General features: G+C 47.8%; 1 protein-coding gene and 1 long non-coding RNA gene across 4 annotated transcripts in view; one reads left to right on the top strand and one right to left on the bottom strand.

Moving 5' to 3' along the window:
* Positions 1-11,026, bottom strand: part of LOC136176481 (uncharacterized) — a 16,362-nt gene extending 5,336 nt beyond the window's left edge. Inside the window, exons 1-2 of one of the 3 annotated variants that reach the window (XR_010664590.1) lie at positions 10,892-11,026; positions 7,519-7,673 (exon numbers count right to left, since the gene is read on the bottom strand). This is a non-coding gene — a long non-coding RNA (uncharacterized lncRNA). Of the gene's footprint in view, positions 1-7,518; positions 7,674-8,132; positions 8,216-10,721; positions 10,807-10,891 lie in introns of those variants that run through there. The other 2 variants (XR_010664589.1, XR_010664591.1) reach the window with 2 other exon arrangements.
* A 170-nt stretch (positions 11,027-11,196) lies between these two features.
* Positions 11,197-14,399, top strand: part of B4GALT1 (beta-1,4-galactosyltransferase 1) — a 53,547-nt gene continuing 50,344 nt past the window's right edge. The window contains exon 1 of the mRNA XM_065946600.1: positions 11,197-11,844. Coding sequence (XP_065802672.1) covers positions 11,421-11,844 — 424 coding nt within the window. The 5' untranslated portion in view covers positions 11,197-11,420. The remainder of the gene's footprint in view (positions 11,845-14,399) is intronic.

The following is a 14,399-nucleotide window of genomic DNA, read 5'->3' as shown; positions in this document are numbered from 1 at the left end:
AGGGTCAGCACGTGGGGTCAGTAGTTGCGGCTCCCAGGCTTTACGGCAGCAGGGTCAGTGGCTGTGGTGCACGGGTTTAGTTGCTCCACACATGTGGGATCTTCCTGGACCAGGGATTGAACTTGTGTTTCCTGCATTGCCAGGCAGATTCTTTACCACTGAGCCACCAGAGAAGCCTAGGTGATAGTACAATTAAGAGGAAAAGTAATCTGCTAAATCACTGGAGTGAACCTATGTCATTACATTTGTTCATTCAGCATGCAAACCCCTTATTTTGGAGGAATTTTCTAACAATACCATTACAGTATCGTGCTTAGTCGCTCAGTCATGTCTGACTCTTTGCGACCCCACGGACTGTAGTCCACCAGGCTACTCTGTTCATGGGGATTCTCCAGGCAACAATACTGGAGTGGGTTGCCATGCCCTCCTCCAGGGGATCTCCCCAAACCAGGGATCAAACCCGGGTCTCCCACATTGCAAGCAGATTCTTTACTGTCTCAGCCACCAGGGAAGCTGCCCTGGATCCCATAGCAGCAGAAAGGGAAAGACTTTCCTTTTTTACTTCCTTGCAGCCAGGGGTCAGTCATGTGAATTAGGCTCAGCCATTCCCACCAGGGACTTTTAATTTTTAGGAGGTGAATTTAAGAGGTGGATGTAGTGTAGGAAGTAGTCATGACAACAGCAGCAGCAGCAGCTGGACCCATCCTGAAGTGGTGACGCTCAGTGTTTACCAGCAGTAATGGCTACGGCACAGCAGTGGTGTGACTGACTGTCTATGCAGTCAAAAATACTGATTGGGACAAAGACTGTATTTTAAAAGTTCCAAGTCAACTTGTAGGGGGTGTTTCCACTGTTCCAGGGTTCTGTCTTCAGCTCTGTCTCTAACAGGGACATCAAAAAGTGAAAGTTGTATTACAAGCACTGGTAAAAGTGTGGTATATGGAACTATGGGGGTGAGTGAGAGTCCTGCCCTCTTTTGCTCCTGAGACCCCAGCTAGAATGTTGAATTCAGACCCAGGTGCTGCTCTTTTATGGAGGAAAGTGACAGGCTAGAGTCTGGTTAAAGAAGAATGATCAGGATGGGGAAGGAACTCAACCATGAAGCATGAAGAACAGTAGAAATGACAGATATGAGTCAGCCTAGAGAGGAACTGATTTTATGTCGGGAGAAGGCATATGTCTGACCTTTTAAATCTTTTTTCACTTTCTATTAAGTGAAAGATTCAGCTTATTCTCTGTGGCTCCATGGAACATAGCTCGCATCACTGCTACTAGTGAGTTTCAGCTTAACATGAGAAGGGTTTAGTTGTTGGGTCTGTGATATCCACAGTGGAACAGGCTGGCTCATAATATAATGGGCTCCCTGACACTGGAGGTGTGCACACAAAACTGGATGAACTCTCAAAAGTGTATTGTGTGAGAAAATCCTATTGTGTGTGGATGAAAGAAGAGCTGGTGTCCTTCCAGTTTCTCTCCAGTTCTGAAATCTGACCAAGTCCATAGGCCACGCTGGGAAGGGCAGGAAGCTGGAGGTAGGAAGATCAGGGGAAATGTAAATTGTGAGTTGTTATTTAAAAAAAAAAAAAAGGAAAGGAGGATTGCATTATTCTCAGTCCTTCACCACTCCCTGTATTTCTCTAGAGATAGAATACATTTTCCTGTCCTGCTAATGTTGGGTTGGCCAAGTGATTTGCTTTGGCTGACAGTGTGAGTAGAAACGACCATTCTACGCATAGTTTCAAAGGGGCATTGGATTTTTTCACTCACTCATCTTGTGCTTTTGCCATTACCATGTGAAAAAACATGCCCTTGGTAGGTAACACAGAATAGAGACTCATGGAGTAGACTAATCTAGCCAACCAACAGATCTCCAGCCTTAAGGAGAGCTGCCCTAACCAACCCATGGATACGTGAGAGAGAAGTACATGCTTTACTGTTGTGGAAAGTGAAAGTGAAAGCTGTTCAGTCGTGTCCAACTCTTTGCAACCCCATGGACTATACAGTCCATGGAATGTTCCAGGCCAGAATACTGGAGTGAGTAGCCGTTCCCTTCTCCAGGGGATCTTCCCAACCCAGGGATCGAACCCAGGTCTCCCATATTGCAGGTGGATTCTTTACCAGCTGAGCCACCTATAGCACTTAGATTTGTTGGTTATTCACTATGTAGCATTACTATGGCATTAAGACAGATAGGATATTCCAATAGCCCTTCAGATACAGCATTGAGAGCAGTTCCCAGGCTTCTGCTGGCCTTTCCAGAGTATGACAAAGTAGCACTGGAGGAGAGAACTCACCCCAACAGACTGTGGGCACGTTCTTTTCTGGGTATAGATACTGCTGGGAATGGATGGCCAAGGTCACTTCATGGGGCACAGACCCAGCACCAGGGGCACTCTGGGTTTGGGGGAAAGAATTGGAGGAGGAAGCCAACCTCACTTCAGGTCATGGGGAGAGACCCAGTTGGGCACTCAAAACAAGAGTGGATGGGAGTACCATCCTGAGAAACAGTTAATTTATGTTATGACACAAATTCTTTACCACATCTCTCATCAGGAGGTGAAGTCTACTTCCCCTCCTCTTGAATCTGGGCTGGCCCTGTGACTTGTTCTGACCAACAGAATGTAGTGCACGTGTCACTGAATAACTTCCAATACTTGGCCTTAACAGATCTTCCACTCCTTCCTATGTACTTGGGAAATTCCTTCTTAGGGTCTAGCTGCCATGCTGTAAGGAAGCTCAAGCAGTCATGTGGAAAACTGAAACTTTTGGCTAACAGTTTCAACTAAACTCCCAGACAGCAACCAGCACCAACTTTTAGCCATGTGAATGAGGCCATATGCCAGCCAACACAGTATGAAGCAGAAAACCACCTAGTTTTTCTTTTTTTTTTAATTTTTAATTTTTTCCATTTATTTTTATTAGTTGGAGGCTAATTACTTTACACCTAGTTTTTCTAAGAAATCTCAATCCCAAACTGCAAAAACAGTTTACTCAAAGTAAACTAAAACCTAGAGGCAGGATTCATTCTAGGACACTCCCAGTAGTGTTTGGTTTCAAGGTCAAGGACATGACTGTGTAACTCTTGACAGTAAAATCTCATAAAGATTTCAAGCAGTGCCTTATGGACTTCTCACCTAGATGACAGTGCTTCTAAGAATCTTAAGGATTTGTCCGACAGTATCCTGACTCACAAGAAGAGGGAGGAACTTGTGTTGAGACTTGGGGATGTAGTTTTTGTCGAATGGAGTGAAACTCAATAAGGTTCGTGGGAAATACACAAAATTTTTGTTTATTTTCTCCTCACCTAACAGAATTGTACCAGCATAAGTACCACTAGCTTGGACTAAAATAGACAAAGACAGTTCAAAATGAAATGAGGGCACTGGGCACCCACCGAAGTAGCCTGAACAAATTACTCTGCTGCAAACCGAGGGAAAGCAGGAATGACCCAGAGAATGGAGCCAAGAACCCAGAGGGTGAAGAACCACAGAGCACCACATTCCCAGACTCTGGAGCAGGGGGGAATTGTGACATTTGCACCACGGAATTCTAGATTTCCTAAAGACTTAAGGACTGCTATGTTTATTACCCCCTCTTAAGTGGGAGTTTCTATTATGATTTTCCTGTCCCTGCCTTCCCATTATATGCTGGATATGAGGGGGAAAGATAACTTACAGAAAAGTTGCAAGTTTAGTACAAATGCTGTTTTGAACAATTTGAGAGTAAGTTTCTGACACAATGCCACATGACCCTGAAATCCTATGTGCATATTTCCAACATAAGTTGCTACTGTTCAGTTGCTCTTTGCGACCCCATGGACTACAGCACCAGGCTTCCCTGTCCTTCATTATCTCCAACATAACTGCTGCTGCTGCTGCTAAGCCACTTCAGTCGTGTCCGACTCTGTGCGACCCCACAGACAGCAGCCTACCAGGCTCCTCTGTCTCTGGGATTCTCCAAGAGAATACGGGAGTGGATTGCCATTTCCTTCTCCAATACATGAATGCATGCTAAGTCGCTTCAGTCGTGTCTGACTCTGTGCGACCCTATGGACAGCAGCCCATCAGGCTCCTCTGTCCACAGGATTCTCTAGGCAAGAATACTGGAGTGGGTTGCCATTTCCTTCTCCATTGTTAAGGTCAGGTGTCCGGAACCCCCGCCTCTCTCCAAAACCCCGCCCCAAACCGCATTTTATTTTAGATTAGGTTGGGACTAGATGAAGCGGTAAAGACATAACTACAATAATCAAAATCAAGAAATTAATATTATGTATTACTATTATCTTACCTTTAGTCCTCAGTCAAGTTTCACTGGTTGTCCCCAAAATATTCTTTATGGCAGAAGGAGCCACTTCAGAATCATGGTAATGCATTTGGTTTCCATTTCTCTTTAGTTTCCTTCAATGGAGAACAGTTCTGCATCTTTCCTTGATGACCATGACCTCGACAATTTTTTTAGGATTTCAGCATGGTTATTTCGTAGAATGTTTCATAATTTGGATTTCTCTGTTTCCCATTGAAATTACAAGTGTTTTGTAGGAGAGGTACTCTGAAGTTATGTAAATATATCATTAAAGTTTCTTTATCCTAATAAAGCTTAAAAGCTTCTGCACAGCAAAGGAAACTATAAACAAGATGAACAGACAACTCACAGAATGGGAGAAAATATTTGCAAGTGAAGCAACTGACAAGGGATTAATCTCAAAAAATATGTAAGGCAGCTCATGTAACTCTATGTCAGAAAAACGAACAACCGAATCAAAGAATGAGCAGATCTAAATAGACTTTTCTCCAAAGACATACAGATGGCCAGAAAGCACATGAAAAGATGCTCAATATCACTAATTGTCAGAGAAATGCAAATCAAAACTACAATAAGGTATCAGCCCATACCAGTCAGAATGGCCATCATTAAAAAGTCTATAAACAGGAAATGCTGGAGAAGATATGGAGAAAGGGGAATCCTCCTATACTGCTGGTGGGGATGTAAACTTGTATGTACAACCACTATGGAGAACAGTATGGAGGTTCCTTAAAAAACTAAAAGTAGAACCGCCATATGATCCAACAATCCCACTCCTGGGCATATATTCTGAGAAAAACATAAGCTGAAAAGATTCATGCACCCCAATGTTCACTGCAGCACTGTTTACAATAGCCAAGACCTGGAAGCAATCTAAATGTCCATCAACAGAGAAATGGATAAAGAAGATGTGGTTCATATATACATTGCAATACTACTCAGCAATAAAAAAGAACAAAATAATGCCATTTGCAACAACATGGATGGACCTAGAGATTATCATATTAAGTGAAGTAAGTCAGACAGAAAAAGATAAATATATCACTCATATATGAAATCTAATTAAAAATGATATAAATGAACTTATTCACAAAACAGAAACAGAGTTCCAGATATTGAAAACAAACTTATGGTTAACCAAAGGGAAACATTGCAGGTGGGGTTTTTAAATCAGGAGCTTGGGTTCTTTTTTACCTTCTGGAATAAGATTTTCCAGGTTCATCTCATAATATCCCTGAAATCAGCCTTTCCTCCTAGCATACCTAGTTCCTTTTATTGGAAAATGGTATTTAGAAACTAAGATTTGGGTGCTAGGTTGCTTCCCTTGTGGCTCAGACAGTAAAGAATCTGCCTGCAATGTTGGGAGACCCAGGTTCAATCCCTGGGTCAGGAAGATCCCCTGGAGAAGGAAATGGCAACCAACTCCAGTATTCTTGCCTGGGAAATCCCACGGACAGACGAGCCTGGCGGGCTACAGTTCATGGGGCCACAAAGAGTCGGACACGATTGAGCGACTAACACTTTTGGGAAGCTTCTGCCCTCAAGACTTCTCCCAGGTGCTCACTCATATTTACATATAAACACACAGCTATATTTATTATCTATGTATTGAAACTATGAATTCACAGCAATTTCACCAATTCCAGTAAAGCATCAGAGTTCCCTTGGGTTTTCTACTTGTCTATACCTGTAACTCCCTTCTCTGGTAGTCAGAAACTTGGGTGACTCTCACTACCTATATACAGTTACTTTTAATCAGTCTCCCTGTATCTGATGATCTCCTCACCCCAATGGGACTCCAGCTCCCTGCAGAGGGCTGACCTGCGTCACAGAAATCCCCCCATACTCCATGGTTCCCTCTCCTCTGCTGAGGTTCTGACGTCCTGTGCTGGGCTGCCACTCCCCTCCCCTCACTCCTTCTCCTTGTTCACCTGGGCTCTGACACCCTATCCACACCTATGGCATTTGGACTCCTACCTTGTTCACCCTTCCTAATGGCCTTTGGACTCAACTAATCAGCAACAGGAAGAGGAAGAAGACAATTTGCTTTATAGTTCATATGTTCCTGAACCTAAGGGATCATACTTAATATAGATGATACAATTCTGGACTTGAACCTGAAGTTATAATGGGATGAACCTTTGGAGAAGGTTGGGTGGGGGAGATTAATGTATTTTACACGGGGGAGGAATTGAAATAATTTGTGGTCTCTGGGCAAACTGCAGTCGATTAAAAAGGATAGCTGCCAATTCTTTGCCCCTCTTCTCATTAAGTGGTAGAGTCTATTTTTACTCCCCTTGACTCTGAATTGTGCTGTAATTTATCTAAAATGCTCACACGGACTTCCCTGGTGGCACAGTGGATAAGAATCCACCTGTGATGGCAGGGGACACAGGTTTGATCCCTGACTGGAGAAGAACCCACATGCTGCAGAGCAACAAAGCCCAGTGAGTCACAATTACCGAGCCTGCACTCTCGGGCCCGAGAGCCACAACTACTGAGTCCCTGTGTCACAACTAAGGAAACCCGCGTGTCCTAGAGCTGCAGCTACTGAAGCCTGCATGCCTAGAGCCTGTGTTTCACAAGACAAGCCACCACAGTGAGAAGCCTGCGCAGCTCCATAAAGACTAGCCCCTGCTCACTGCAACAAGAGAAAGCATGCATGAAGCAACCAAGACCCAGCTAGCCAAAGATAAATACGTAAGAATGAAGAAAGAGAATGCCCACACACCTGACGCTTAAGGCTAGACCCTCTGCGATGTGCATCTTCTCCCCTTGTTCTTGAAATGCTCATTCCAGGAACACACAGTCCAGTTTGTGAGAAAACCCAAGTAGCCACGTGAGAGGCCCTTGTGGAGAGGCCCACGTGAAGAACCGGGACTCCTGACCCATGACCCATTCTGACCCAACCCCCCACCAGTGCCAGCCGCCAGCCATTGTGAATGACACCATTTTGGAACTTCCAAATGTGCCACTGCCTCAGCTGACACCACGTGAAGTAGAACTGCTAGTTTACCCACAAAACTGTGAGAAAGAAATGGTTAGTTTTAAGATACTAACCTTTGAGGTGGTGTGTTATACAGAAATAAATAATTGAAATAACTATCTACCATGTGCCAGGCACTATTCTATGCTCTTCTCATCTACTAAGGTGAAAAAAATGTAAAATGACAGGTGCAATGAGGGTACTATAAGAGGGCAGAGGAAATCACTAACCAGTTGAAGGCAATCTGCGGGCAGAAGCAGTCAGCTGGGTGGTTCTGCGAAGATCAGCATTGGATGGGCAAACACCAAACCCAGATTCCAGCTTTTGTCCAATCAGCACTGCAACTTCCTCCTTCTGGTATCTCTTCATGGTATTAATTTTTCATCTGACAAAGTCAAGAGTGAAAAGAACTGAAGAAGGTTATCTCGGGTCTGTTTCTGTCCCTAACTCCATTTCAGGTTTAGAGAGATGGGCGATGTTGTCCTGGGCGGCTTTTGACTTTATGGACCTTTCTGAAGCAAGAAACAGTTCTAGGTACCTTGGGATGGAGGAGCTGTTGAGGCTGTGTCAAGCCTCAGTAGATTCTGCATGTTCCCAAGAGATGGACAGTAAGCAAGTGTTGTTCCTTTTTCTGCTTTCTGGCCACAGAGAGGGTCTTTGGGTAGGTCTGTGACCCCTAACCTCTCCTCGATTCTCTCTTGGTCATTTTCTGGACATATAAAAGATACACCTCCATTTTCCCCTCCTCACCTTTTTCAGAAAGGGGACTGTTCTGACCCATCCTCACTTAATAGCCAGGCATTTTTCTCTAGGCATAGAGAGTTGGGGCCAGCTTTACCCTTACCAGTTCCCTGGTGAACAACTCTTGACTTCTGTGTTCGAAATACAATGCACTATAGACTGCTAGGGTCCTCTGTCCATGGGATTCTACAAGCAAGAATACTGAAGTTGGTTGTTACATTCTCCAGGGGATCTTCCCAACCCAGGGGTTGAATCCAGGTCTCCTGCACTGCAGACAGAGTCTTTACCATCTGAGCTACAGGGAAGTATACTTACATATATGTAAAATAATATATTTAACAAATATTCCAGGTATTTTAACAAATGTCTATTCAGTGCCAACTGTGTGTGTGGTCCAGTTCTAGGAGCTGAGGATAGTTACAGTAAACAAGCGAGAAAGTTCCTGCACTCACGCTTCTGATCTTCTAATATGAGAGGGAGAGAGAGACAACAATAAATTAAATGTTTAATTTTGGGTAGTGATAACTACTCTGAAAAAAAATCCAGCAGGTTAAGAAGATTTGGGTGGGGGGAACTATTCTACATAGGTTAGTCTGAGAAGCCCTCTCGCATAAGGTGACATTTGAGAGATCTGAATGTACAATGGGGCTAAGTATTGGGCTTCCCAGGTGGCTCAGTGGTAAAGAATCCACCTGCCAACGCAGGAGATGTAGTAGATGCAGGTTCGATCCCTCGGTCGGGAAGATCCCCTGGAGGAGGGCATGGCAACCCACTCCAGTATCCTTGCCTGGAAAATCCCATGGACAGAGGAGCCTGGCAGGCAGCAGTCCATGGAGTCAAAAAGAGGCAGACACGACTGACTGACTGAGCGCAGGAGGCATTTCATAGGTGTTTCAGGCTAAGTGAACAGCAAATACAAACATTCTGAGGCAGGAAGAAACAGGGTAAGTTCAAGGAATAGCAGCAATTAGGCTAGTGTGGCTAAAGCAGGTAGCGCATAGTACAGGGTGATAGCAGAAGAAAGTGATAGGGGAATAGAGACAGAAATCAGATAAGACAGGGCTTCTACACATGTGGAGTTTTTTCTAAATACATATTTTTTTTTCTAAATATGTGTCTGACTCTTTGCGACCCTGTGGACTGCAGCCCACCGGGCTCCTCTGTCCATGGGATGCTCCAGGCAAGCATGTTGGAGTGAGTTGCCATTTCCTCTTACAGGGAATCTTCCTGACTCAAGGATTGCACCTGCGTCTCCTGCCTCTTCTGGATTAACAGGCAGATTTTTTACCACCTAGCCACCTGGGAAAATAAAGTGGCATGAATTGATTTATGATTATAGTGATCTTCCTACATGCTTGGAGAATAGCTTGGGGAGGGGGCATGGTGCAGGTAGAAGCAGGGTGACCAATTAGGAGTCTATTTTATAATCCAGGCCACCATGATGGTGGCTTGGTCTAGGACAGTTATAGCAGAGTTAGCAAGTGGTTGATTCTGATAATTTGAAGGTAGCACTGACAAGACTTGCTGAGGGGCTGGAAATGGCCTTTAAGAATAAGAAAAGCACATCAAGGACACCTTTTAGGTTTGGGGCTTGGGGCTTGGGAAAATGGATGAACAAGAGTGAGATGAACAGTGGAGAATGCCATTCTCTGAGGTGAGTAAGAATGGAGTGGAGTGTAGGGAGTAGGTTGTTGGGGGCAGGATGTGTTGAGTTTGAGATGCCAGTAGGCAGTTGAATATGAGTTGGTTGGTCAGAGCTGGAGATAGAAAATTTTGCAGTCATTAGCATGCAGATATTACAAATCACCCCTAGGCAGTGCACACAGAAAAGAGCATCGTGGACTATGGGCTGGGGCCTTCAACAACCAGGAAAGAGGAGAAGCCCAGGAAAAGAGACAGAGTGGTGGCCAGTGAAGTGAGGAAAACGTGGTGTCCAGGAAGCCAAGTGAAGAAAGTAGATTCTGTGTGATCACAACCACGTGTCAACTCCTGAGCCTCAATTTTCTCAACTGTGAAGTAGCAAGAGTCACAACTGCCTACTTCATGGTGTTAAGATTGAGGCAACATACGTAAAGCAGTCACACTTGCGTCGGACTGGTTGTAGGAAACTCAGTGTGTGGTAGCACTTTGAGTAGGCTGTCACAGCCCCTCAGCTGCTCCGGCCACCCAAGTGATAGCGCGTCCACGAGGCCTTCTCAGGAAGGAGGGGCCTGCCCACTGAGGCAATCAGGCGGGTCAAATCTGAAGCAAGCGACTTCAGTGCCTAAACCTCTCACCGAGACAGCTTCCAGTCCTTATCTGCGCCAAATCAACAAGTGGGAAATAATGGGTTTAGAGCCAGAATTCTGCCTCTGCCTCACATCAGCTGAGCAAGAGTCTTAAATTTCTTGAGCCTTGAACTCTATCTGTAAAATGGGAACAATCCCCTACTACACGGCATTGAGTCCAGGTCCGTTTACACTGTAAATAAAGCCAGCTGTTCTCCCTTTGCGTGGCAGCATAGGAGTTACTTGTTCTCCTAGACATCCTCCCACGCAATGCATGGTGTGGGATGCGCTAGAACAGGCACCCACACACTCCCAATCCGAGCTGGGTGGGTCTCCGATATCCCCTAGTCCGGGCTGTGAGGGACCTAGCCCCGCCCAGCGAGCGGGTTCGAACCTCCGGGAGAATCCTTCTCCCGCCGTCCTACCTCCCGCTGGGCGTCGAATCCGTTTCCAGGGCAACCTTTCTCGGCCGCTCTTCCTGACCCCCGCCCCCACCCAGGTCAGCTGCCGCGGCCCCAACCCCTCCAGACAACCACCAGCCTGCCCTCTTCTCCTCCTTCTTCTCTGACGCCGCGCCGCAGGCCCAGGCGCGTACCCTTGCTCTTTAGCCCCGCAGGAAGTGGCGGTGCCTCTCGGGGGCAGTTCGGAGGAAGAGGAGGAGGAAGCGAGGCTTAGTAGGGACCGAATCCTCACAGTGCAGGCTTGAGAGGAGGGCAGCGTGGGAACCCGAGAGCTCAACGCGCAGCCTGCGTGCTCCCTACGGCTCCGCCCCGGTAGCCCACCCTCCACAGGCCCCGCCCTCAGACCGACCACGCCCCTCCGTTCGGCCCCGCCCTCCAGCTACAGTCCTGAAAACTCAGCTTCTACCGGGGCCCTGCCCCCGCCCCCTGGCGGCCCCGCCCCAGCCCGCGCCCGCGCCCTGGGCGCACTTCTGCTAGCTGGGTTGCTGAGCGGGCAGGAGTCGCCGAGATCCGCCGCCTGCCCGCCGGCGCCGCTCCTTCGGCTCCCCCCGCCGCCAGGTCCCTCCCCCAATTGCTGTGGTCTGGCAGTGCCTGGCTGGCGGCCCGCGGGCGGGCCGCCCTCCCCGCGGTAGCCCACCCCCCTCTTAAAGCGGCGGCGGGAAGATGAAGTTTCGGGAGCCGCTCCTGGGCGGCAGCGCCGCGATGCCGGGCGCGTCCCTGCAGCGGGCCTGCCGCCTCCTCGTGGCTGTCTGCGCGCTGCATCTTGGAGTCACCCTTGTCTATTACCTGGCCGGCCGAGACCTAAGACGCCTGCCTCAGCTGGTCGGAGTCCCCACACCGCTTCAGAGCAGCTCTCACGGCGCCGCCGCCATCGGGCAGCCCTCCGGGGAGCTCCGGCTACGAGGGGCCGCAGCGCCGCCGCCTTTGCAGAACTCTTCCAAGCCGCGCTCGCGGGCCGCCTCCAACCCAGACGCGGACTCTCGCCCCGGCCCTGGCCCGGGCCCCGGGAGCAACTTGACTTTGGCCCCGGTGCCCTCCACCACAACACTGTCGCTGACCGAATGCCCTGAGGAGTCCCCGCTTCTCGGTAAGATCCCCACGGAGGTTCGCCTATGCCCTCTTCCACGACATCCAGTCCCCCTGTTCCGGAACAGAGCCCCTAATCCCCAGACAGAGGTTCCGGGCTGGACTGGGGTGAGAGGTTGGGAGGTGAGTCCCTTCGGATTCATGGAGGCTGGGTCGGGCACGGTTTTGGAAAGCCATTAGGCCCCTCCGACCCCAGAACGGGAGAAGGCCTTGGAGACTTCCCAGCTCTGGCCCAAACCTCAAAAAGTTTCGGGAGTTTGAGTCCTGCTAACTCGGAGCAGCCTTCGCCCTTCTAACTCTGTAGGGACTACCAGGCAGCTCAGAGTAACCCTCTCTAGCTTAGAAAAGTGATGATGAGGCCTCCAGCCGGCAAGGGAGCAGACCTCCCAGGTCACATCTCTGTCTTCCGTAGACCCACCGTCTCCTGAGTGTGGATTAACTTTATTCCTAAGCGTTTGGGAACGTGACTTGTCCCTAAACCTTTGGTTTTTCATCTGTTAAATGGGAATAAGAAGAGTTACCTGTTTCAGGGAACTCTTTTGGAAGATTAGACAAAGCCGTGTAAACGAGAGTTTAGTTCAATGTGGCTAAGCCCTGGATAAATTGTCACTATTGTGTTCAGTTCCTCCTCTCTATAGATGCCTGCCCTGGGGCCCTCCTACCCAGCTTCCTGCCCTTGTAGGTTCCCAAAATGTATGTGAGCTGGGCCATCCCAGGGGTGGAGTGTATTTGTACCAGTGTAGTGTGTGTATCCTGGGAGCTGGAGGGCTAAAATGTAAGCAGTTAGCACCAAGTTGTCCCTTCCTTGGTAGCAGCCTGGAGTCTCAGCATTTTGCCCAGATGATCTGAACTGACGCCTCCAGCCTGTGTTTCAGCGGGAGCAGAGAGCTTGGGTCGGTGGGTTTGCATTCCTTATGTCAGGAAGGGGCTGAGCCCATGCCCATCGGAACCTCCCCTAGACCTGTAATCCACTGGCAGTCAAGCTTAAGGCAGCCACAGGTTGCTCCCAAGATTACCAGACAGGTGGCTGCTCAGTTTCAATGCCAGGATGTCGAGAATGTCATTCTGAATGAGGGACCCGGCAGAAGGGCAGGCATCCTGCCAGTAGGAACTCTGTCACTTCTTCTAAGAGCCCTGGCAGAGCAAGCCTCCTACACGCTCTTGCTCAATTTTTCCAATAATTCAGTATTTTCATATCAAGTTTGGGAGGATGTTCTTGGAATTGGTCAGACATAAATCGTGGTAATAAAGGAGGTTTTTTGTTTGTTTGTTTGTTTGTTTTTTAAAGCAGAAGCTTGAGTTCCTTTGGACTTGATGGTTAGTCTGGGTGACAAACTGGTCCTGGAAATGAAATGAAATCTTTGCCATGGGCCTCAGAATCCCTTTTTCTTGTAAAACGGGCTTGTCCATACTTAACTCACAGGTTATTTTTAGGACTGTATGAGATTGTGTTTGTTAAGTACATGGCAAATAGGACCCAGGATTTGAAGTTCCATTTTGTCAGCCTCTGGAGATGGCCCTGAACAGCATAGAAAGGGGAAGAGAGATGGTGAGTCTTCACACCCCGGAGGGACTTCCTTAGTGGCTCAGGCGATAAAGAATCTCCCTGCAATGCAGTAAAGAATCTGCCTGCAATGCAGGAGACCCGGGTTCGATACTTGGCTCAGGAAGATCCCCAGAAAAGGGAATGGCTACCCATTCCGGTATTCTTTTTTTTTTTTTTTTTTCATTTATTTTTATTAGTTGGAGGCTAATTACTTTACAATATTGTAGTGGTTTTTGCCATACACTGACATGAATCAGCCTTGGATTTACATGTGTTCCCCATCCTGATCCCCACTCCCACCTCCCTCCATTCCAGTATTCTTACCTGGAGAATTCCATGGACAAAGGAGCCTGGCAAGTTATAGTCCTGCCATGGGGTCGCAAAGAGTCGGACACAACTGAGCGACTAACACAACAGCAGACCCCAAAGAGGCCAGATTTTGACCTTCTGTTTTTAATTGTTGCCCAGATATTATGTAGAAAGAAAGGGAAATCCTTTAGCAGATTAAAGGAAAGTACCCCAGAGTTCATTAGAATGGTGTTTGAAGTCTGGGACCTTCTCAATGAAGCATGGGAGGCCGCGGTGGCCTGCGTTCACTTTGTTTTGTTTCGTAATGATGTTTCTGGTGATGGGTGGCCAGTCACTTGTTTCTGAGTTGACTCTGACAGCACAAACAGACTTCCTGAGAGATAAAGTTTTGGAGAGCGGAGGTTGGGGTGGGGAGAGGCCCTGGGCCTTCTCTAGCTCGTCCACCTTAATGTGACATGCTTGGGACCCTGATGTTTTGGCTCCTGTCGAGGCAGCTCTGGGAGTTGAGGGCGGAGGACTTCTCTTCACTGTTATTGAGCCCTTAGGTTCGAGGACTGGATGCTCGCAGTGTGGAGGTTCCTGGTTAGGAGAGGGCCTTGAGAAAGCTGAAAGTCTCCAGGGACGTGTTTGTGTGGGTTGGGGGAGTCAAGCCCATCTGTTCGGCGGGGCAGGTGTCAGCTAAAGGCCTGGCATGGTGGTTT

Source organism: Muntiacus reevesi, chromosome 10 (assembly GCF_963930625.1).
Source record: "Muntiacus reevesi chromosome 10, mMunRee1.1, whole genome shotgun sequence".
NCBI lineage: Eukaryota > Metazoa > Chordata > Mammalia > Artiodactyla > Cervidae > Muntiacus > Muntiacus reevesi.
Note: the sequence above shows the minus strand (reverse complement) of the source record. Positions and strands in the feature narration are given on the sequence as shown.